The sequence below is a fragment of the Scyliorhinus canicula genome, chromosome 7, assembly GCF_902713615.1.
Source record: "Scyliorhinus canicula chromosome 7, sScyCan1.1, whole genome shotgun sequence".
In the NCBI taxonomy this organism is placed as follows: domain Eukaryota; kingdom Metazoa; phylum Chordata; class Chondrichthyes; order Carcharhiniformes; family Scyliorhinidae; genus Scyliorhinus; species Scyliorhinus canicula.
This window is the reverse complement of record NC_052152.1, coordinates 211,606,881-211,632,487: the sequence shown is the minus strand read 5'-3', so window position 1 is coordinate 211,632,487 and position 25,607 is coordinate 211,606,881. Positions and strand designations below refer to the sequence as shown.

The 25,607-nt window shown below is 48.0% G+C and overlaps 1 protein-coding gene across 2 annotated transcripts in view; it reads left to right on the top strand.

Annotated features, from left to right (window-relative positions):
* ahcy (adenosylhomocysteinase) overlaps positions 1–25,607 on the top strand; it is a 98,940-nt gene that overhangs the window by 39,100 nt on the left and 34,233 nt on the right. For both annotated transcript variants that reach the window (XM_038803855.1, XM_038803854.1), the window contains exons 4-6: positions 4,411–4,563; positions 9,354–9,466; positions 19,341–19,548. In XM_038803855.1, the coding sequence (XP_038659783.1) occupies positions 4,411–4,563; positions 9,354–9,466; positions 19,341–19,548 (474 nt within the window). The remainder of the gene's footprint in view (positions 1–4,410; positions 4,564–9,353; positions 9,467–19,340; positions 19,549–25,607) is intronic.

Here is a 25,607-nt window from a genome sequence, read left to right as displayed (position 1 = left end):
AGATAGCTGAGGACATTGTGGAGGCATTAGTGATGATCTTTCAGGAATCACTGGAGGTAGGAAGGCTCCCAGAGGACTAGAAGGTGGCTAATGGCTAATATCGGCCCATCGAGTCTGCACCGACCCACTGAAGTCCTCACTTCCACCCTATCCCTGTAACCCAATAACGCCTCCTAACCTTTTTGGACACATAAAGGCAATTTAGCATGGCCAATCCACCTAATCTGCACGTCTTTGGACTGTGGGAGGAAACCGGAGCAAACCCACGCAGACACGGGGAGAACATGCAGACTCCGCACAGACAGTGACCCAGCGGGGAATCTAACCTGGGACCCTGGAGCTGTGAAGCCACAATGCTATCCAGTCTTGGCGGGGTGGAGAAACACCAAGATCTCTGTTACAAATCATCATGCAGTAAACATTGCACCACCGGTTAGCAAAGCCATTGCGAAAACTCATTCAGCTTTATTTCTGGACGGATGGAATGGAAAAGTAGGGAAGTTGTTATATCGGTGTTGAGCCTCCGATCACATTTGAAGTTCTGCGTGCAGTTCTGATGTGATATTATTAAAGCCATAGAGGTCAAGAGCACAAAAAAGGCCCTTCAGCCCATCATGTCTGCACCAGTCAAAAACAACCACCTAACCATTCTAATCCCATTTTCCAGCTATTGGCCTGTAGTCTTGTGCACTTGCGATGCCAAGGCACACATCTAAATATTTGAGGGTCTCTGCCCCCACCACCTTTTCAGGCAGCGAGTTCCACACACCCACCACCCTCTGGGTAAAAAGTTTTCCTCTCATCCCCTCTAAACCTCCTGCCCCCTGGTCATTGATCCCTCCACCAAGGGGAAAAGTTTCATCCTGTCTACTTTCTATGCTCTTCATAATTTTATACATTAAAAGGGTATAGAGACTGGAGAGGCTACAGAGAAGATTTACGATGATGGAACAAATACATGGGTTTATTAACCAGTAAGGGACTGACGAGCTAGGTTTCTATTCTCTTAAAAAAAGGTGGTTGGGGGTGTGTCCTGATAAGATCAGCTGTTTGAAAAGGTTTATTTTTGCCAGAGTGGATACAGAGGTATAAACACCAGCATGAACAACCTGGGCTGAATGGTCTATCTGTTGCTATGCTGTATATCCTAATTCAATCCTTTATAATCTTGAGGTAATCAAAAACTCTTGCCCATATCTATTCACTCATCACCCCCATGCTCTCTGACCTACATTGACTCCTGGTTAAGCAATTCTTCAATTTCTAAAGTTCTCATCCTTATTTTCAAATCCTCCCTCATCTTTCTCTCGCTAACATTTTGTAATCGCCTCAGCCCCAGAACCTTCCAATATATGCTCTCATCTAATTCTGGCCTCTTGAGCATCTCTAATTGTAATTGCTCCATGAAGGTGTCTTCAGCTGCCTGAGTCCTAAGCTGTGGAATTTCCTCCATGTTCTCCTCTTTAAGATGCGATTTAAAACTAATCTCATTCATCAATACCAACTCATCAATATAGATGCCTCACAGCACCAGGGTCCCAGGTTTGATTCTGACCTTGGGTGACTGTGTGGAGTCTGCACGTTCTCCTTGTATCTGCATGGGTTTCCTTCGGGTGCTCCAGTTTCCTCCCACAGTCCAAAGATGTGCAGGTTAGGTGGATTGGCTAAACTAAATTACCCCAAACGTTAGGTGGGGTTATGGAGCTCGGAGTGGGGGATTAGGCCGAGGTAGGCTGCTCTATCGGAGCACGGGCTGGTGCAGACCTTGATGGGCCAAATGGCCTCTTGCACTGTAGGGATTCTATGATCTGGTTTGATGTCAGTTTGCTTTATTCATGTGAAGCACCATGGAATATTTTATTAATTTGAAGGTACTATTGTTACAACCCCCTGGACTAATGTGTGGTCAATCCCAGCCTCACTTGATCCAGAGTCGCAACACAATTGAAATTAATAAATATTTCCTCAAAACACCCAATGTCTTTGACTGCCCAATAACTACAGTCATCAGGTTTGTAAATTTAAACACAATTTATTAAAGGTGGGGGGGTAGAATAATTAAAGTAAAAAGATAAGTCTTTGTGTCCGATGGTTGTTTTTTAAAAATATATTTTTATTCTCTTTTCACATTTTCTCCCAAATTTATACCCAACAATAAACAATAATCAGTAACTAATGTAATGCCAATCCCCATATCAATAACAACGATTGTAGAACCCCTCCATCCTTCCCCTCAGTTCAAATTTGACGTCAAGAGTCAAGAATTCCAGCAGGTTCCCCCGCCACGCCAGGGCACAGGGTGGAGAGGTTGATCTACACCCTAACGGGATCTGCTTTCGGGCGATCAACAAGGCGAAGGCTCCAACATCTGCCTCCGCACCTGTTCCCAACCCCGGCTGGTCCGACACCCCGAATATGGCCGGGTCCAGTTTCACATACACCAATTTAGAGATTACCCTAAAAACCTCTTTCCAGTAATCCTCCAGTTTTGGGCAGGATCAAAACATATGAATGTGTTTTGCGCCCCCGCCGCAACCTTCACACAACATCTACCCACTCAAAGAGCCGGCTCATCCTCTACTTTGTAGCCAATGGTTATTTTTAACACACCTTTCTACAATGTAGGCTTCCAGTTTAGCACACTGGGCTTAATAGCTGGCTTCTAAAGCAGGCCAGCAGCATAGCTCAATTCCTGTACCAGCCTCCCCGAACAGGCGTTGGAATGTGGCGACTAGGGGCTTTTCACAGTAACTTCATCTGAAGCCTACTTGTGACGATGAATGATTTTCATTTTCAGTTCCAGATTTCTGTTTCTAGTCTGTAATGGTTTTCACTGTAGATCCATTCAGTTCTTTACAGTTTCAGAAATACAGCAGCTATTCAGCTTTCCTGGAGAAAAACAAAGGGGGAAAGAAAGAGCAGGTCCTTTCTGTCAAAGTCTCCACTGTCTTTCTCCTGGATCTCTGGAAACCATCCCACTCTTGCAGGAGCCAATCACTGCCTGTTACCGGGCAGAATACAGCCTTTTGACCAATTCGTTGGCCAGCGTCAACCAACCGAGCAGAGTTCCATCAATCTCGTGGGTGACAAAAGGTCTGAGGTCTGCTGTAAAAAGGCAGCACAGTGTACTGTTAGTATGTTGTAACCAGTTCCTCATTTCCCCTGCTGGACTTGAAGGTAGATGGCCATTCCGCATCCATGGATTAAAATTATAAAAATAAAAGGGGAAAAAATGGAATCAAACGGAAGGGCCCTTACGCATCAATGATAACCTATTTAAATATATAGGCCGGGATTCTCCGACCCGGCGCCGTGGGTGCCCGTGGGATTCCCACCGTGCTGGTCAGAGACCGTTGACAGCAGTCCCCCTGGCGATTCTCCGGGCCCCGATGGGCCGAGTGGCCGACAAGTCTGGCCGAGTCCCACCGGCGTGGGTTTCTCGGGTCCCACAAGGTGGGACCTGGAAGGTGAGTCTGCGGAGGCCGTCCTGTAAGGGGGTGGGGGGATCCGACCCCGGTTGTGGGGTGGGGGGGTCCCTTTGGTGGCCTGGTTCGGGATCGGGGCCTACTGATCGGCGCAGGGGCCTATATTAACCTGTGTCGGGTCCCTGTAGGGCTCCGCCATATTGCCCGGGAGCTGGTGCGGAGAAGGGAACCCCTGCGCATGCATGAAAATACGCCAGCCGTTCCGTGCCGGTTGGAACTGCGGCGCTAACCTAGCCCCCTCGGAAGGAGAGAATTCCTCACTTTTGGGAACCATTGATGCTGGAGTGGTTGGCGCCGGTTTTCACGCCGACGTGGGGACATAGCCCCATTATTAGAGAATCTCGCCCTGTGTATATTGTAGAATGCTTAACTGTTCAGTTGTGATTTGTTCTTTGATTCTCCCATCATGCTTTAATTAATATTAGTCCTCTATACCCTTTTTAGCAGTGGCTCTTTTGCTAATTATGGACAAATTTGAACTCTTGCATTCATCAGTATAGTTTAGCCTTTTCAATTTGCTGTGTTCAAGTTTTGTGTTTTGTGATTAATGCTCTTTTTCGGTTATTGTGGATTATGGCTTGTACAACTGTTAAGTTGAACAACCAGCTGAAACGCTACTTGTTGGATATCACTTGCACATCGGCAAGTATCTGTTCACTTATATCAAGATATCGAAGCTAACTAAAACTTTAACTGACTTGCTTGATAAATGTGGCTGGTTTTTAAGATCACTGATTTTGGTGCTGAGCTATCCAACATGAACACTGCATCAATGCATAACTGCAGTTATTGCAGCCTTTTTAAATTGGGACAGATTAGCGAAAAGAAATGGTAAGTGTGCTGTTGGTTTATTTAACTATTGAGTGTCTTTTGAGCTGCACTCTTTGTGGTTAGTGCTTCATTTGAGAATGTGTTTTATTTGCAGTGTATGCCTGGAAGGGGGAGACAGATGAAGAATATATCTGGTGCATTGAGCAAACATTGTACTTCCGTGATGGCAAACCCCTCAATATGATTTTGGATGATGGTGGAGACCTTACAAACCTGGTTCACAATAAGCATCCTAAGCTCTTACAAGGTGACTATCCTCTCCTGTTGTACTGTAGAAAACATCTTTGGGTGACATATGTTGCTGTTCATATTGCATGTTCCAAACCACTGGTCGTTGCAAATGGCAAAATATAAATGTGTTAATGGACATGTCTCCACAATGGAGACCTGGGGACTGGGCAGTTCCCCAACATTGGGAAAAGTCCACATCAGTTGAATTGACTCCTCTAGGCCTTTGGGCACATTTCATTCTTGTGTAGGCACAGTTCCAATTTCACTGCAGTCCCTCATTTCATTGTCCCTCATGTCTTTGTAGTTTCCCTTATTTAATTGTAATACCGTTACATCTGATTGCAGCTTCTCCCTTTCATACTGCAGGGTAAATTCTACCATATTGTGGTCACTGCTCCCTAAGAGTACATAGAACCATAGAATTTACAGTGCAGAAGAGGCCATTCGGCCCATCGAGTCTGCACCGGCCTTTGGAAAGAGCACCCCACTTAAGCCCACGCCTCCACCCTATCCCTGTAACCCGCTAACCCCACCCAAATCTTTTGGACACTAAGCACAATTTATCATGGCCAATCTACGTAACCTGCACATCTTTGGACAGTGGGAGGAAACCGGGTCACCTGGAGGAAACCCAAGCAGACCCAGGGAGAACATGCACACTCTGCAGACAGTGACCCAAGCCGGGAATCGAACTTGGGATCCCGGATCTGTGAAGCAACTGTGCCATCCACTGTGCTACCGTGCTGCCTTAATCTGCTTTACGGTTCCTTCACCTTCAGTTCCCTGATCAAGTCTGCCTCATTACACATCGCCAAATTCAGAATTGCTTGTTCCCCAGTAGGCTCTGTCACAAGCTGCTCCAAAAAAACATCTCTTAGACATTCCACAAATTCCATTTCTTGGGATCCACTACCGACCTGATTTTCCCAGTCCACCTGCATATTGAAGTCCCCCATGGTTATTGTAGTATTGCCTTTTGGATGGATGGATTTGTTTATTGTCACGTGTACCGAGGTACAGTGAAAAGTATTTTTCTGCAAGCAGCTCAACAGATCATTCAGTACATGGAAGAAAAGGGAATTAAACAGAATTCAAGAAAATACATGAGAATACATAATAGGGCAACACAATATATACAATGTACTACATAAGCATTGGCATCGGATGAAGCATACAGGGTGTAGTGTTAATGAGGTCAGTCCATAAGAGGGTCATTTAGGAGTCTGGTGACAGTGGGGAAGAAGCTGTTTTTGAGTCTGTTCGTCCGTGTTCTCAGACATCTGAATCTCCTGCCCGATGGAAGAAGTTGGAAAAGTGAGTAAGCCGGGTGGGAGGGATCCTTGATTATGCTGCCTGCTTTCCCCCGGCAGCGGGAGGTGTAGATGGAATCAATGGATGGGAGGCAGGTTCGTGTGATGGACTGGGCGGTATTCACGACTCTCTGAAGTTCCTTGCGGTCCTGGGCCGAGCAGTTGCCATACCAGGCTGTGATGCAGCCCGATACGATGCTCTCTATAGTGCATCTGTAAAAGTTGGTAAGGGTTAATGTGGACATGACGAATTTCCTTAGTTTCCTGAGGAAGTAAAGGCGCTGTTGTGCTTTCTTGGTGATAGCGTCCACATGAGTGGACCAGGACAGATTTTTGGTGATGTGCACCCCTAGGAATTTGAAACTGCTCACCACACCTGGAGTATTGTGTTCAGTTTTGGTCTCCTTACTTGAGAAAGGACGTACTGGCGCTGGAGGGTGTGCAGAGGAGATTCACTAGGTTAATCCCAGAGCTGAAGGGGTTGGATTATGAGGAGAGGTTGAGTAGACTGGGACTGTACTCGTTGGAATTTAGAAGGATGAGGGGGGATCTTATAGAAACATTTAAAATTATGAAGGGAATAGATAGGATAGATGCGGGCAGGTTGTTTCCACTGGCGGGTGACAGCAGAACTAGGGGGCATAGCCTCAAAATAAGGGGAAGTAGATTTAGGACTGAGTTTAGGAGGAACTTCTTCACCCAAAGGGTTGTGAATCTATGGAATTCCTTGCCCAGTGAAGCAGTTGAGGCTCCTTCATTACATGTTTTTAAGGTAAAGATAGATAGTTTTTTGAAGAATAAAGGGATTAAGGGTTATGGTGTTCGGGCCGGAAAGTGGAGCTGAGTCCACAAAAGATCAGCCATGATCTAATTGAATGGCAGAGCAGGCTCGAGGGGCCAGATGGCCGACTCCTGCTCCTAGTTCTTATGTTCTTATCTCTACCTCGGCTCCGTTGATGCTGACAGGGGTGTGCACAGTACTTTGCTTCCTGAAGTCGATGACCAGCTCTTTAGTTTTGCTGGCATTAAGGGAGAGATTGTTGTCGCTGCACCACTCCACTAGGTTCTCTATCTCCCTCCTGTATTCGGACTCGTCGTTATTCGAGATCCGGCCCACTATGGTCGTATCGTCAGCAAACTTGTAGATGGAGTTTTTTTTTACCTTTTTTACCTTTTTTACCTGCCTTTTCTATCTCCTGATTTATTTTCTGCCCCACATCCTGACTACTGCTAGGGGGCCTTTACATAACTCCCATCAGGATCTTTTTACCTTTGCGATTCCTCAACTCTACCCACAGAGATGCTATGCCTTCTGATCCTATCTCGCTCCTTGCTATCGATTTAACTTTATTCCTTACTAACAATGCAACCCTGCCCCCTTTGCCCATCTGCTTATCCTTTCGATAGGGCACATATCCTTGTCTGTTTAGATCCCAATCCTGATCCCCTTGCAGCCAAGTCGCTGTGATGACCACAACATCGTACCGGCCAATTTCAATGTGCGCAACTAGTTCATTTACCTTGTTCCTTATACTGTGCGTGTTTCGGTACAACACCCTCAATCCTGCATTGGCCACCTTCCTCCTCACACTTGTTACCTTTTTGCTCTGCCTGAGATGGTGATGTTCTTTTATTTTGGTTCTTTATTTCCCCTTCAGTTATCACATCTAAGCTAACGCTCTGGTTCCCACCCCCCTGCCATACTAGTTTAAATCCTTCTGAGTGAATCTAGCAAACCTACCAGCCAGAATATCAATGCCCCTCCAGTTTAGATGCAACTCGTCCTTCTTGTACAGGCCCCACCTGCCCCAGAAGAGATCCCAATTATCCAAAAATCTGAAACCCTCCCTCCTACACCACCTGTTTAGCTGCACTATCCTCCTATTTCTAGCCTCACTGGCACGTGGCACAGGGAGTAATCCTGAGATTACAATCCTAGAGGTCCTGCTTTTTAGTTTACTGCCTAACTCCCTGAATTCCTTCAGCAGGACCTCTTCCTGCCTATGTCATTCGTACCTATGTGACCCTGTGTGGCCTATGTGACCTAACTTGACCCTGGCACCAGGGAGGCAACATACCATCCTGGAGTCTTTTTCTCTTCCACAGAAGCGTCTATCTGTGCCCCTTACTATAGAGTCCCCTATAACTATCACTCTCCTACACCTTTCCCTCCCCTGCTGAGCAACAGAGCCAGTTGTGGTGCCACTGTTCTGGCTGCTGTTGTTTTCTCCTGATAGACTATTCCCCTCAACAATATCCAAAATGGTGTTAGAGAGGGGGACAGCCACAGGGGATTCCTGTGCTGACTGCCTGCCCTTTCTAGCACGCTAGCACAAGTGGCTAGCACTGTGGCTTCACAGTGCCAGGATCCCAGGTTTGATTCTCTGCTGGGTCACTGTCTGTGCAGAGTCTGCACGTTCTCCCCGTGTCTGCGAGGGTTTCCTCCGGGTTCTCCAGTTTCCTCCCACTATCCAAAGACGTGCAGGTTAGGTGGATTGGTCATGCTAAATTGCCGTTGGTGTCCAAAAAGGGTAGGAGGGGTTATTAGGTTATGGGGATAGGGTGGAAGTGGGTCGGTGCAGACTCGATGGGCCGAATGGCTGCCTTATGCACTATGTTCTGGCGGTCACCCATCTGTCTGCCTACACCTTGGGTGTGACCACATCTCTATAACTGCTATCTTTGATGCTTTCTGCCACCTGCTCCTAAGTGTATCCAATTGCTGCTCCAACCGAACCATCCAGTCTGTGAGGAACTGCCATTGGTTACATCTTTGGGATGTGGGGGTGAGACCCATACAGACACTGGGAGAAGGTGCAAACTCCACATGGACAGTGACCTGGGATCGAACCTGGGACCTTGGCACCTTGAGACAGCAGTGCTAACCACTGCGCCACCGTGTTGCCTGAAAATCAGCAAGATTTCTAATTGCTCTGGACACTATCATTTGATTTCTAATTTTCTCTCTGGTATGACACCCAGAGGAAATATTGAAATAATTAAAGCTAGTGTAGCCTTAACTCCGATACGCTCAGCTATCCTGTCCCAGAACATGTTTCTTGCCCAGCCAAACTTGCTTTGTCTGCACTGTTGCCTCATGGAATGGTTACAGTACAAGATGTGGCGATTCGGCCCATCTGTACTGGCTCTAAAGGAGTAATTCGCCTAGTGCCACCCTCCTGCCTTTACCCCATAGTCCTTTTCAGATAATGATCCAATTTCCTTTTGAACGCTTCAATTGATCCTGCCACCACCCCACATTATGGCGCTGCATTCCAAATCCTATCCCCATGTACCGTATGAAAATGTTTCTCTATTTGCCATTGCGTGGTTTGCCAATGACCGTAAATATGTGCCTTTCAGTTCTTGATCTGTGGGAACAGTTTCTTCCTCCTGCTCTATCCCGATCCCTCTTAACGTAACTTATCATGTTTGTTTGATCATGACCTGCTGAAGTGGGAGAAAAAGGAGTGATTGGTGTGTGCTGATTCTGCAGATATCAAGGGAATCTCTGAAGAAACTACCACTGGAGTCCACAATCTCTCTAAGATGCACAAGAAAAAAGAACTTAAAGTTCCTGCCTTTAATGTGAATGACTCTGTCACTAAGGTAATGTGTTCTAATGACATGTCTGACATACTGTGTGGTTAACTAACTCTGAATTTTTGGGGGAGGCTAAGTAATGTCGTTGGACTAATCCAAACGAGAGTTGAAATCCCACCATGGCATAGGGTGAAATTTAAATTCGAGTAAGTAACAAATCTGGAATTTAAAGCTGGTCTTCATAATGGTGTTTATGAAACTCATCAATTGTTGTAAACTATCTATTTGGTTCGCTAATGTCCTTTTGGAAAGGAAGTCTGCCGCCCTTACCCTGACCGACCTACATGTGATTCCAGAATGTGGTTGACTCTGACCTACGTTCTGAGATGGTCTGGCAGGCCACGCAAAGGACAATTGGGATGGGCAATAAATGTTGGTCTTGCCAGTGGCACCCACGTCTCATGAAAGAATTCAAAATTTAAAAAGTTGAATCGTCCCATAGCCTTTGAAATTCTAAGGAATAAAACTGTAGCTTGTAAATCTCCACATAATTTTATTTATTTTTTTCTTTTTTAAAAAATAAATTTAGAGTACCCAATTCATTTTTTCCAATTAAAGGGCAATTTAGCATTGGCAATCCACCTAACCCGTGTTTACGTAGAATTTACAGTGCAGAAGGAGGTCATTCGGCCCATCGAGTCTGCACCGGCTCTTGGAAAGAACACCCTACCCCCTATCCAAGGTCAACACCTCCACCCTATCCCCATTACCCAGTAACCCCACCCAACACTAAGGGCAATTTTGGACACTACGGGCAATTTAGCATGGCCAATCCACCTAACCCGCACATCTTTGGACTGTGGGAGGAAACCGGAGCACCCGGAGGAAACCCACGCGCACACGGGGAGGATGTGCAGACTCCGCACAGACAGTGACCCAAGCCGGAATCGAACCTGGGACCCTGGAGCTGTGAAGCGATTGTGCTATCCACAAGGCTACCGTGCTACCGTGTTCAATCCCGGCCCTGGGTCGCTGTCTGTGTGGTGTTTGCACATTCTCCCCGTGTCTGCGTGGGTCTCACCCTCACAACCCAAAGATGTACAGGCTAGGTGGATTAGCCACGCTAAATTGCCCCTTAATTGTGGGAGCAAAAAAGGAATTGGATACTCCAGAATGTTTTTATAAATGTATGTGGCACTAAGGCCAATATATCCTCTGGTCTATTGCCAGGAACTGCTTCCAGCACTTCAGGTACTGAAGCATGACTTCTACCCCCTGGAATTCAACTCCTCTAGATATAAAGGCCAGCATTCGATTAGTCTTGATTACTTTCTGTACCTATTTGACTTTATAATGATCTCTGTACTTGGACCCTTGAAATTCTGGGAACTTGAGACTTCCGGTTGCGGTGATGCAGAGCTAAGCCGCACGTTCAGAGGCTCCCGCTATTTTTGGACTTTTGGGCTGTTTTGAGGGCCCGTAGGTAGCGGTACTGGTCGGACTTTTCCCGGTGTGGGAAGACATTAGCTGCGCCTCTCTGCCGGTGGATGGACTGGACCAGGAGCGGGGCGGTCAAAAAATCGGTTTTGGAGCAGAGAAAGGTGCGAGGGTGGAAGACCAAGATGGCGGAGGGCGGGGAATTGGCAGCGTGGCAGCAGTGGGCGCAGGAGCAGCAGGAGCTGCTCCATCGCTGCTTCAGGGAGCTGAAATCTCAGCTGCTGGAACCGCTAAAGGCCTCACTCGACAAGCTCACAGCGACTCAGACGGCCCAGGGAGCAGAGATCCGCGAGGTCCGGCAAAAGGCCTCGGAGAGTGAGGACAAAATCCTAGGCCTGGCAGTGAAGGTGAAATTGCATGAGGTGCTCCACAGGAAATGGCAGGCAAGGCTGGAGGAAATGGAGAACCGCTCGTGGCGGAAGAATTTGCGGATCCTGGGCTTCCCGAAGGGGCTGGAGGGATTGGACTTGGGGGCCTACGTGGTCGGGATGCTGAACTCGCTAATGGGAGTTGGGTCCTTCCAAGGGCCCTTGGAGCTGGAGGGGGCCCATCAAGTGTTGGTGAGGAGGCCCAAGCCAAACGAGCCGCCAAGGGCAGTGCTGGTGCGGTTTCACTGCTTCGTCGACCGAGAATGTGTGCTGAGGTGGGCTAAGGAGAGGAGCAGCAGGTGGGAGAATGCAGAGGTCCGAATTTACCAGGACTGGAGTTCAGAGGTGGCGAAAAAGAGGGCTGGTTATAACCGGCTGAAAGCGGTGCTGCACAAGAGAGGGGTGAAGTTTGGCCTGTTACAGCCGGCGTGCCTCTGCGTCACTTATACAGACCGTCAGTACTACTTTGACTCCCCGGAAGAGGCCTGGGCCTTTGTCCAGGCAGAGAAGCTGGACTTGGACTGAGGATTGAGGGGGGGGGTTGAGGACTGATGTATATTGTCCAGAGGCTCTGTTCTCCCTTGCTCTTTTCCGAGTCCGGTAGTGGTGGCTACCCTCAAAATCTGGGGGCAGTAGAGGCAGCATAGGGGGGAGGTGAAGGCTTCAGTTTGGTCCCCGATACGGGGGAACCACCGGTTTGTACCAGGGAGGATGGACGGAGGTTTTTGAGCTGGCACAGGGCAGGTATCAGGCGGATGGGGGACCTCTTCCTCAACGGGAAGTTTGCGACCTTAGAGGAGTTGGAGGGGAGGTGGGGTCTCCCCCCAGGGAATACCTTCAGGTATACGCAGATTAGGGCGTTTGTTAGGCGGCAGGTGGCGGAGTTTCCACTGTTGCCTCCAAGGGGGGTCCAGGACAGGGTGCTCTCGGGGGCGTGTGTCAGTGAGCGGAGGATCTCTGCAATCTACCAAGTGATGCAGGAGGGGGAGGAGGCCTCGGTGGAAGAGCTGAAAGCGAAGTGGGAGGAGGAGCTGGGAGAGGAGATCGATGAGGGGACGTGGGCGGATGCTCTGGGGAGGGTGAATTCCTCCTCTTGCTCGTGGCTTAGTTTAATTCAACTAAAGGTGCTGCATAGGGCGCATATAACTGGGACCAGGCTGAGTTGGTTCTTTGGGGGAGAGGACAGGTGTGGCAGGTGTTCGGGGAGCCCAAAAAATCTCATCCACATATTCTGGGCGTGTCCTGCATTGGAGGACTTCTGGAGGGGTGTTGCTGGGACCTTGTCAAGGGTGGTTGGCTCCAGGGTGGAGCCGGGCTGGGGCCTCGCAATTTTCGGGGTAGCATCGGAGCCGGGAGTGCAGGAGGCGAAAGAGGCCGGTATTCCAGCCCTTGCGTCCCTGGTAGCCCGGCGCAGGATTCTTTTACAGGGGAGGGATGAGAAGCCCCCGAGCGCGGAATCCTGGGTCAACGACCTGGCTGGGTTTATTAAACTGGAGAGGGTTAAGTTTGCCCTACGGGGGTCGGTGCAAGGGTTCCTCCGGCGGTGGCAGCCGTTTCTAGACTTCCTGGAGGAGCATTAGAGGGCATCAACTTATGAACTTATCTCGGTTGTTAATGAAGAATTGAGGCTCAAATAGAGATCAACGTGGGACACCACCAGACATGTCCTGCCAATTGGTACTTGCCTATTATCCCAGCTCTGTCTCTTTCTGCTCATCCAAGTTCCTAATATGGTCAATAATGCACCTTCAATTTAAGACCTGACCGGAAAGATCAGTCAAGTGGAATGTATGTCCTCATATGTGCGAAGGTGTGGTGTTACTGGTGCCCAAGATGGCCATGAGTGCAGGAAGTGCTACACCTGCAGAAGCTTGAGCTCTGGGTGAGACTGTGTCACCAGGATCCAGATTGTGACATTTTGCGAGATCGGGGGAATCCTGGGGAAGCCCTCTACTGGGTGCAATGTGGCCAATAGATCGTATCCTGGATGTTAAATATGTTTAGGAAAGGAGAGTTGTCGCGGTTTTGGTTGTCATGAACCCCTGGGCTAGTGTGTAGTCAATTCCAGCCCCACTGGAACATTAGATTTTAAAGTAGGAGAGGTCCTTGGTTGAGCCTGATTTATAACTTTAACACAGGTAACCTTTTATTTATTATGCACAGTATTATAATTAAACGGGCAGAAAATGTTTATCTAATATCCCTTTCCCAATCCACACTGCCCCACTGGAAGCCTATCAGTGGAAAACAACAGCAGCTAGAACAGTGGAACCACAACTGGCTCTGTTGCTCAGCAGGGGAGGGCAAAGTGCAGGAGAGCGATAGTTATAGGGGACTAAGGGGCACAGATGGGTGCTTCTGTGGAAGTGAAAAAGACTCCAGGGGCAGCACGGTAGCATGGGGCAGCACGGTAGCATGGTGGTTAGCATAAATGCTTCACAGCTCCAGTGTCCCAGGTTCGATTCCCGGCTGGGTCACTGTCTGTGTGGAGTCTGCACGTCCTCCCCGTGTGTGCGTGGGTTTCCTCCGGGTGCTCCGGTTTCCTCCCATAGTCCAAAGATGTGCGGGGTTAGGTGGATTGGCATGATAAATTGCCCGTAGTGTCCTAAAAAGTAAGGTGGGGGGGGGGTTGTTGGGTTACGGGTATAGGGTGGATACGTGGGTTTGAGTAGGGTGATCATTGCTCGGCACAACATCGAGGGCCGAAGGGCCTGTTCTGTGCTGTACTGTTCTATGTTCTATGGTGTGTTGCCTCCCTGGTGCCAGGGTCCGGGATGTCTCTGAACGAACACAGGACATCCTGAAGGGGGAAGGTGAACAGCCAGAGGTTGTAGTCCACATAGGTACTAATGACATAGGCAGGAAGAGTGATGAGGTCCTGCAGAAGGAGTTCAGGGAGTTAGGCAGTAAGCTAAGAAGCAGGACCTCTCGGGCAGTAATCTCAGGATTACCCCCTGTGCCACGTGCCAGTGAAGCTAGAAATAGGAGTAGTGCAGCTAAACACATGGCTAAACCAGAGGGAGGCTTCAGATTTCTGAACCATGGGGATTTCTTCCGGGGCAGGTGCGATCTGTACAAGAAGGACGGTTGCATCTAAACTCGAGGAGCACCAATATCCTGGCTGGGAGGTTTGCTAGTGTCACTTGGGAGGATTTAAACTAATATGGCAGGGGGGGTGGGAACCCCAGAGCGTGAGCTTAAAAGGTGTCCTAACTGAAGGGGAAATAGAGAACAAAAATAATAGAACATCACCCTCAGGCAGAGCAAAAAAGGTGACAAGTGTGAGAAGGGAGGGTGTCAATGTAGAATTGAGGGTGTTGTACCTAAATGCAGGCAGTATATGGAACAAGGTAAATGAGCTTGTTGCGCACATTGAAATTGGCCGGTATGATGTGGGCATGACAGAGGCGTGGCAGGGCTGAGATCTAAACAAATAAGGATATGTGTCCTATTGAAAGGAAAGGCAGATGGGCAGGTCGCCCCTCCACCTCCTTTGTTCTAGTGAGAACAAACCAAGTTTATTCAACCTCTCCTCATAGCTAATGCCCTCCATACCAGGCAACATCCTGGTAAATCTCTTCTGCACCCTCTCTAAAGCCTCCACATCCTTCTGGTAGTGTGGCGACCAGAATTGAACACTATACTCCCCAAGTGTGGCCTAACTAAGGTTCTATACAGCTGCAACATGACTTGCCAATTCTTATACTCAATTCCCCGGCTAATGAAGGCAAGCATGCCGGATGCCTTGACAACCTTCTCCACCTGTTTCCCCTTTCATTGACCTGTGGACCTGTACATCTAGATCTCTTTGACTGTCAATACTCTCGAGGGTTCTACCATTCACTGTTTATTCCCTACCTGCATTAGACCTTCCAAAATGCATTACGTCACATTTGTCCGGATTAAACTCCATCTGCCATCTCTCCATCCAACTCTCCAAACAATCTAAATCCTGCTGTATCCTCTGACAGTCCTCATCGCTATCCGTAATTCCACCAACCTTTGTGTCGTCCGTAAACGTACTAATCAGACCAGTTACATTTTCCTCCAAATCATTTATATATACTACGAACAGCAAAGGTCCCAGCACTGATCCCTGTGGAACACCACTAGTCACAGCCCTCCAATCAGAAAAGCACCCTTCCATTGCTACTCTCTGCCTTCTATGACCTAGCCAGTTCTGTATCCATCTTGCTAGCTCATCTCTGATCCCGAGTGACTTCACCTTTTGTACCAGTCTGCCATGAGCGACCTTGTCAAAGGCCTTACTGAAGTCCATTTAGACAACATCCACTGCCCTAACTGCATCAATCAGCTTTGTGACCTCCTCGAAAAACTCTATCAAGTTAGTGAGACACGACCTCCCCTTCACAAAACCGTGCTGCCTCTCGCTAATACGTCCACTTGCTTCCAAATGGAAGTAGATCCTGTCTCGAAGAATTCTCTTCAGTAATTTCCCTACCACTGACGTAAGGCTCACCGGCCTGTCGTTCCCTGGATTATCCTTGTTACCCTTCTTAAACAAGGGGTCTTTTTCAGGATGGCAGCTGGTGACCAGTGGTGTGCCTCAGGGGTCTGTGCTGGGACCACAACTTTTCACAATGTACGTTAATGATCTGGAAGAAGGAAATGAAGGCACTGTTGCTAAGTTTGCAGATGATACAAAGATCTGTAGAGTGACGGGTCATATTGAGGAAGGAAGGGGGTTGCAGAAGGATTTGGACAGGCTAGGAGAGTGCACAGTGAAGTGGCAAATGAAATACAATGTGGAAAAGTGAGAGGTTATGCACTTTGGAAGGAGGATTTTGGGCATAGACTATTTTCTAAATGGGGAAATGCTTAGGAAATCAGAAGCACAAAGGGACTTGGGAGTCCTTGTTCACGATTCTCTGAATTCAATAAGACTTGTAAGGCAAGACCTAACCCTAACCCTTAAAAATCCGTGCTGACTATCCCTAATCAAGCAGTGTCTTTCCAGATGCTCAGAAATCCTATCCCTCAGTACCCTTTCTATTACTTTGCACCGAAGTAAGACTAACTGGCCTGTAATTCCCAGGGTTATCCCTATTCCCTTTTTTGAACAGGGGCACGACATTCGCCACTCTCCAATCCCCTGGTACCACCTCTGTTGACAGTGAGGACGAAAAGATCATTGCCAACGGCTCTGCAATTTAATTTCTTGCTTCCCATAGAATCCTTGGATATATCCCGTCAGGCCGGGGGACTTGTCTATCCTCAAGTTTTTCAAAACGCCCAACACATCTTCTCCTAACAAGTATCTCCTCGAGCTTACCAGTCTGTTTCACACTGTCCTCTCCAACAATATGGCCCCTCGTTTGTAAATACTGAAGAAAAGTACTCGTTCAAGACCTCTCCTATCTCTTCAGACTCGATACACAATCTCCTGTGACTGTTCTTGATCGGACCTACCCTCGCTCTAGTCATTCTCATATTTCTCACGTGTGTAAAAGGCCTTGGGGTTTTCCTTGATCCTACCCACCAAAGATTTTTCATGCCCTCTCTTAGCTCTCCTAATCCCTTTCTTCAGTTCCCTCCTGGCTATCTTGTATCCCTCCAGCGCCCTGTCTGAACCTTGATTCCTCAGCCTTACATAAGTCTCCTTCTTCCTCTTAACAAGACATTCATCCTCTCTTGTCAACCATGGTTCCCTCACTCGACCATCTCTTCCCTGCCTGACAGGGACATACATATCAAAGACACGTAGTACCTGTTCCCTGAACAAGTTCCACATTTCACTTGTGTCCTTCCCTGACAGCCTATGTTCCCAACTTATGCACTTCAATTCTTGTCTGACAGCATCGTATTTACCCTTCCCCCAATTGTAAATCTTGCCCTGTTGCACGCACCTATCCCTCTCCATAACTAAAGTGAAAGTCACAGAATTGTGGTCACTACCTCCAAAATGCTCCCCCACTAACAAATCTATCACCTGCCCTGGTTCATTACCAAGTACCAAATCCAATATGGCCTCCCCTCTGGTCGGACAATCTACATACTGTGTTAGGGAAGCTTCCTGGACACACTGCACAAACACTACCCCATCCAAATATAAGTACAAGTTCAGCTTAAGCTCCTAGCTCTTGTACTCTATACCCTACTATCTGCTTTATTAACTGCTTTCTCCACCTGTCCTGTCACCTTCCATGATCTATGCACACATATACCCAGGTCCTGCACCTTTTTGAGAATTTTACCCCTTATTTTATATTGTGTCGCCACATTCTTCCTACCAAAATGCTTCACCTCGCACTTCTCCACATTGAACTTTAATTGTTTCCAGAAGCTTGTCTACTACTGAAGTTAAACTGACGGGCCTGTTATTCCTTTTTGGAAAAGTTCTTAACTTCCTTGCTCTTTTATATCCAATCCCTCTGATTTTCTCGCTATGCCTCCATGTTAGCTTTGGTTTGTGTACAAAAAAGCAAATTCCTCTGAATACAAACATTTGCTAATTTGTCACCTTTTTTAAAAAAAAAAATATATATATATTTTTTGTTCTTTCTACCAAGCTGGACAATTTTGCATGTCCTGATATGATCCATCTGTCACCTGTGTGTGTTTTATTGTTACACCTAATTTTGTATCATCATTAAATGCATTACACTCAATACCCTCACCTAATTCATAACACTGATCGTAGCATTACCTCACGAGTGATGACCAGGAAATGGCCTGTTATTCCAACTGTTTCTAGTCCAGTATTTGTAAATGAGGATTTCTTCTCCATTCTTTTAAGCAAAGTTCTGCACTCCCATTACCTTCTGGATGGACAACTTTCTCAACTCCTCGAATCCTCCTTCCGTTGCTTTGTATCATCTGCTATTGACCTCATTACTAACAGCAATAGGCTCTTTGTATCCAAGCCCTTGAACATTTTAACCCTCAATTAAATCTTTGCTCTGCGTCCTCTGTTGCAAAGCAAACATTCCAGCCTATCTGACATCTCCATATGTATTCATGGCAACTCCAACCTGTCCAGAAATCCCATCCACCTTGTGGATATTTTCAATGATTATGTTAAGGGATCGAGATGGGTTAATTGGGGTCATTTCCTCCAGCCGGGGGATTCCAACATTGGCGTTTAAAAATTAGAGCTGGCCCTTTCAGGAGTAAAAGTAGGAAGTGCTTCTTGACGCAAAGAACGAGAAGTTTAGAACTTTCTCTGGAAATTGCAATTGATGCAAGATCAATTGCTGGTTCAGCACACTGGGCTAAATAGCTGGCTTTTAAAACAGACCAAGGCAGGCCAGCAGCACGGTTCAATTCCCATACCAGCCTCCCTGAACAGGTGCCGGAATGTGGCAACTAGGGGCTTTTCACAGTAACTTCATTTGGAGCCTACTTGTGACAATAAGTGATTTTCATTTAATTTCAATTGTTAATTTTAAATTTGAGATGGATTGTTGGGGATATGGGGCAAAGGTGGGTATATAGTTACATCCCAGATCAGCCATAATCTAAATGAAAGATTAAACAGGAGTTTGTGGGTGCCTGATTGTTGAGTATGTTTAAGACTGAAATGGACATTTTTTTTTCGAGAATCAAAGGATATGGGGAGGGAACCTAAAGCGGATAGGTTGAGGCAGATGATCAGCCTTGATTGTATTGAATGAAATGAAAATGAATTGAAATGAAAATCGCTTATTGTCACGAGTAGGCTTCAATTAAGTTGCTGTGAAAAGCTCCTAGTCGCCACATTCCGGCGCCTGTCCGGGGAGGCTGGGACGGGAATCTAACCGTGCTGCTGGCCTGCTTGGTCTGCTTTAAAAGCCAGCGATTTAGCTCACTGAGCTAAACCAGCCCCTGGTGGAAAACCAGCCAAATGGTGGAGCAGGCTCAAGGGGCTGGATGATCGACTCCTGCAATTTATGTTCTTCATTATGTGCAGTTTTCCAACTATCCCCAGACACTGGTCCATAAATGAATATTTTACCATTGCATCTACTCCAGCAAAGAGTTGATGCCTGAGAACCAGAGAATGAAGATTGGGTGAAGTGGTGGGCAGCCAAGGTATTTTGTTGGTTTCTCATTTCTGTTTCAATCTTTTCTTCTAGAGCAAGTTTGATAATCTGTATGGGTGCCGAGAATCTCTTATTGATGGTATTAAGCGTGCCACGGATGTTATGATTGCTGGAAAAGTGGCAGTGGTGGCAGGATACGGTGACGTGGGCAAGGGGTGTGCACAGGCTCTTCGAGGTTTTGGAGCCAGAGTTATTGTAGCAGAAATTGACCCCATCAATGCTCTCCAGGCTGCTATGGAAGGTAAGGATGCTGGAGTCCACTGGACTCTGAAGACTAAAAATGAGAAATATCCAAGCTCTGCTGCCTCACTGTGCCAAGGACCCGGGTTCAATTCCGGCCTCGGATGACTATCTGTGCGGAGTCTGCACGTTCTCCCCGTGTCTGCGTGGGTTTCCTCCGGGTGCTCCGGTTTCCTCCCACAGTTCATAGATGTGCAAGTTAAGTGGGTTGACCATGCTAAATTGGAAAAAGGAATTGACCGGGAAGAGAAAATCAGCCAGCTCATTCAGAAACGTTGGTTGAATTGTCTTCGTGTAAAGGATGGTGGAAGGATGATGCGCGCACACACAAACAGAAATAGATGCTAGCTCAATGAATCATTGAAATCCTGAGGTGGGTAGATTTATTTTGTAAACCAAGTGAGAATGGGGCTGAGCTTGGGCAAAATGTTCACATTGTCCAATAGTCTCGTACTCACTGACTTTCACATGGAGATTGAGAATATGCCAGCAATTAGCAATGGACTATAACTTTTGGCACAAGACAACAACTGGTGCCTTTGCATCTGTGTAAAAGCTGCCTTTCTATAACGCCTTTCATGACCACCAGACGTCCCAAATGTTTTAAAGCCAATTATGTACTTTTGAAGTGCAGTCACTTTTATCTTTTGGAAAATGTGGCAGCTAATTTGAGCACAGCAAGCTCCCATAAACAGGATCATGGTAATGACCAGGTCATTGCTTTTGTGATATTGTTTGAGGAGAAGCTATTAGCCAGACACCGCACTTGGTCCGTAGCCTTGTATGCAATGGTGTTTCAAGTGCTCATCTAAATGCTGTATGTCCCCTGCCTTTTTCAAGCCTAGAGTTCTAGATTCACAGAATCACAGAAAATACAGGCCGGATAGGCCCTTGGGCCCAAAGAATCTGCACTGCCACATGAAAGGCACCTGACCTGCCAATCCTAATCCCATTTGCCAGCACTTGGCCGATAGCCTCAAATGTTAAAACGTCCAAGTGCCCCTCCAGGTACTTTTTCAAGGACGTGAGGCAACCCGCCTCTAACACCCTCCGAGGCAGCGCGTTCCAGACCGTCACCACCCTCTGGGTAAAAAGGTTTGTCCTCAAATCCCCCTGAAACTTCCGACCCCTCACTTTGAACTTGTGACCCCTCGTAAGCACGGTAGCATGGTGGTTAGCATAAATGCTTCACAGCTCCAGGGTCCCAGGTTCAGTTCCCGACTGGGTCACTGTCTGTGCGGAGTCTGCACATCCTCCCCGTGTGTGCATGGGTTTCCTCCGGGTGCTCCGGTTTCCTCCCACAGTCCAAAGATGTGCGGGTTAGGTAGATTGGCCATGCTAAATTGCCCGTAGTGTCCTAAAAAGTAAGGTTAAGGGGGATTGGGTTACGGGTATAGGGTGGATACGTGGGTTTGAGTAGGGTGATCATTGCTCGGCACAACATCGAGGGCCGAAGGGCCTGTTCTGTGCTGTACTGTTCTATGTTCTATGTAACTGACCCTTCAACTAAGGGGAACAGCTGCTCCTTATCCACCCTGTCCATGCCCCTGATAATCTTGTACACCTCGATCATGTCACCCCTCCGTCTTCTCTGCTCAGAGAAAACAACCCAAGCCTATCCAACCTCTCTTCATAACTGAAAGTTCCATCCCAGGCAACATCCTGGTGAATTTCCTCTGCACCCCCTCCAGTGCAATCACATCCTTCCTATAATGTGGCAACCAGAATTGCACACAGTACTCCAGCTGTGGCTTCACCAATGTTCTATCCAACTCCATCATGACTTCCTTTTGTAATCTATGCCACAATTGATGTGGCAACTAGGGGCTTTTCACAGTAACTTCATTACAGTATTAATGTACGCCTACTTGTGACAATAAAGATTATGATCATTATTATAAAGGCAAGCGTTCCATGTGCCTTTTTCATCACCCTATTAACCTGCCCTTCTGCCTTCAGAGATCTATGGTCAAAACACGCCAAGGTCTCTTTGCTCCTCAGGACTTCCCAGTGTGGTGCCATTCATTGAATATTTCTTCATCAAATTGCTTCTTCCGAACACTTTTCAGGATTAGATTCCATCTGCCATTTTCCTCCATTTGACCATCCTGTCTATGTCTTCCTGTGGCCCAAGAGTCTCGGCCTCAATGTTAACCACCTGGCCAATCTGTGTGTCATCTGACACCTCTACTGAGGGGAAATGTTCCTCCTTGTCTACTGTATGTCCCTCATAGTTTAGTGCACCTCAATCAGGACCTCCTCGGCCTTCTCTGCCCTGAGGAAAACGACGCCAGCCTAACCAGTCTGCCTTAGCCATCTTATCTACCTGTCCTGTTGCCTTCAGGGATCTTTGGACATGCACCCTAAGGTCCCTCTGTTCTGTACGTCCTAGTGTCCTACCGTTCATTGTGTGTTCCATAAGACATAGGAACAGAATTAGGCCATTCGGCCCATCGGGTCTGCTCCGCCATTCAATCATGGCTGATATATTTCTTATCCCCATTCTCCTGCCTTCTCCTCATAACCCCTGATCCCCCCCTTAATCAAGAACCTATCTATCTCTGTCTTAAAGACTCAGTGATTTGGCCTTCACAGCCTTCTGCTGCAAAGAGTTCCACAGATTCACCACCCTCTGGCTGAAGAAATTCCTCCTCATCTCTGTTTTAATTGTCCCTTCAGTCTGAGATTTGTGTCCTCTGGTTCTAATCATCCTCTCCACGTCCACTCTATCCAGGCCACGCAATATCCTGTAAGTTTCAATAAGATTCTCCCCCACCCCACCCCCGTATCCATCTAAACTCCAACGAGGGGCCTCACGGTAGCATGGTGGTTAGCATCAATGCTTCACAGCTCCAGGGTCCCAGGTTCGATTCCCGGCTGGGTCACTGTCTGTGCGGAGTCTGCACGTCCTCCCCGTGTGCGCGTGGGTTTCCTCCGGGTGCTCCGGTTTCCTCCCACAGTCCAAAGATGTGCGGGTTAGGTGGATTGGCCAGGCTAAATTGCCCGTAGTGTAAGGTTAATGGGGGGATTGTTGGGTTACGGGTATACCGGTTACGTGGGTTAAGTAGGGTGATCATTTGCTCGGCACAACATCGAGGGCCGAAGGGCCTGTTCTGTGCTGTACTGTTCTATGAGTACAGACCCAGAGTCCTCAACCATTCCTCATATGACGTGCTCTTCATTCGAGGAAACCCACGGGGAGAACGTGCAAACTCCACGCAGACAATGACCCAAGGCCGGAATTGAATCTGGGTCCCTGGTGCTGTGAGGTAGCAGTGCCCGATCTACAGAATCGAACCCTGTCTACATCCGGGATATAGAATCTTCAGGCGACACAGAGGAGGGGGTAAAAGAGGAGGAGGCATTGCATTTAGTTTTTTTTTTAATGTTTTTATTCTCCATTTTCACATTTTCCTCAAATTCACACCCCACCGACAGACAGACAGTAAATGGTAACAAATACAAAATCAATCCCCTTAACAATAACAATGATCCCATCCTCCCACCACCCCAAACCACGGCCCACCTGTCAATAAATGCATCCAATAAAACAAACCCTCCCACGGTGTAAACGAAAAACAAAGGAAAAAAAAGAGTCCGGGACCGCCCATGGTCACCCTAGAGTCCACCCCCCCCCACACACAACGCCGTCCAACCTCTGAAAGAGTACTGTACGTGATACCCAAGAGTTGTAAACCCCCCCCCCCCCCCCCCCCCCCCCCCCCCCCAACCGCACCAACTCCTCCCGCCCACTGCCTTTTGCAAAACTCCTCTCTCCCCCCCCCTCGGTTCCTTCCTCCCAACTTTCCATCCCGGCTAGACCACTCGGACCCTGTTCTGCCAGGCGCCGATGGCCGCAGCCCCTCCCCCCACCTCCCGTTTACTGGCCGGCTTAAACCAGCCAGCGTGGAGGCCCCCGCCTTGGGTCCCTTTCCCCCTTGCCCGGCCCGAGGAAAGCCCAGAAATCCCCTTTTAGCACACAAACCCCGCATATCCACCTACACCCCAAAGAGCCCTCACTTCGTGCACGTCCCTCCCACTTCCCTTGTCCAAATATATACAACATTGGCTCCTTTAGCCCATACACTCGCACGCAGTGAAACATAAAAAGAAGAAAATACAGTCCTGAGGTTACATCGGCACATGGCCATTTCTCAATTTCTCAGTTCTGCCACAGTCCTTCTGTCTTCGCAAACTCCTCCGCTGCTTCCGCCGTTCCAAAATAAAAGTCCTTGAGCTTATAAGTCACCCTCAGCTTCGCTGGATATACAATGCCGCACTGCACCTTGCTAATGTACAGTGCCCTCTTCACCCGGTTGAACGCAGCCCGCTTCCTCGTCAGCTCCACCGTAAAGTTCTGGTATACACGTATGCCAGCTCCCGCCCACTGCACCACCCGCTTCTGCTTGGCCCAGCACAGGACCTTCTCCTTCACACTGTACCTACGGAAGCACAAAGCCACTACTCTCGGCTGCTCACCCGCCTTTGGTAAAGGCCTCCACGACCGATGAGCCTGATCCAGTTCATATCGAGAGGGATCCTCCCCCTCCCCAATAGTTTCGCCAGCATAGCGGCAAAATACTCCGTCGGCCTCGGCCCTTCAACTCCTTCGGGCGGCCACACAACCCTCAAATTCTGTCGCCTGGATCTGCTTTCCAGGTCTTCCATTTTTCCTCGCAGATCCTTGTTAATCACCAAAACCTTCCGCATCTCCTTCCCCATCGAGGTAAGTTGATCACCGTGCTGCAACACCGTCTCCTCCTCTTCCTTCAGCGCCTCCCCTTGCGCCCGCACCTCCGCCACTGCGCTCGCCACCGCCGTCATCACCGGGGAAATCGCCTCCTCCACCAGCACATTCTCAACCTCCCTCATCTCCTTCATTTCATTTCATTTTTTCATTTCCTGATCGCCTCCAAGTGCTTCGTAAACTGCCTTTCGAATTCTGCAGCCATTACCGTGGTTATTTCTTCAGCCTTAAGCAATGCGGCCTCCCCTGGTGCTCCAGCCTACTTTCTCCCTGGTGACCCCGTGGTGACCTCTCCTCTCCCCGACGGGCCCTCAGCTGCTTTTTTAATGGCCGATTTCTTACTGACCCTCGACATCTTCTGAAATGAAATGAAAATCGCTTATTGTCACGAGTAGGCTTCAATGAAGTTACTGTGAAAAGCCCCTAGTCACCACATTCCGGCGCCTGTCCGGGGAGGCTGGTACAGAATTCTGCTGTGCCTCCTCTGCGCCTTCTCTGTGCCTTTGACGCCTCCGTAGACCCTGGGACCGGACTTAAAGCCCCGAAAATGCCATTCCCAACGGGAACACTCCGTTGCGCGGTCGCCTCCCGCCCGCCGTCACCAGAAGTCCCCATTGCATTGTTAGTTAAGGAGTTACTCCAGTAACGGGAGATGAAACCTTGGAGGGGGCATTAAATTAAGCTTTGTGGGTAGAACTTGGGAACACAAAAGGGGACAGCCTCATTGTTAGGTGTTTATTATGGACCCCAGATAGTTGGCAGGAACTTGAGCAAATGTGTGCTCAATTCGCAGAGGTCTGTAAAAATAATAGGGTAAGTGTATTGGGTGATTTCAACTTTCCCAGCATTAATTGGAATATTCATTGTGCCAAGAACTTGGGTGGAGTGGCATTCTTAAAATGTCTACAGGAGAACTTTTTAGCTCAAAATGTAGAGGGCCCAACAAGGGATAGTGCAGCGCTGGACCTAATTCTGGGGAATGAAGCTGGACAGGTGGTTGATGTGTTGGTGGGGGAGCATTTTGGTGATAGTGACCCCAACATGGTTTAATTTAAGTTTGTTATGGATAAAGTTTAAAAAAAAAAAAAAAAAAATGTTTTGGATTGGGGAGGTTAGAAAGGTGTCCTCTGTCTGGCATGGATAAGTTGGGCCAAATAACATCCTGAGCTATGTTTTTTCTGTGATTCTAAGGCAGGATCTGGCCAAGGTCGACTGGAAATAGTTACTTGTGGGGAAATCTACAGAAGAGCAGTGGGGGGGGGGCATCCAAAAAGGGAATGGATAGGGTACAGGCTCACATGTTCCCCCTCGGG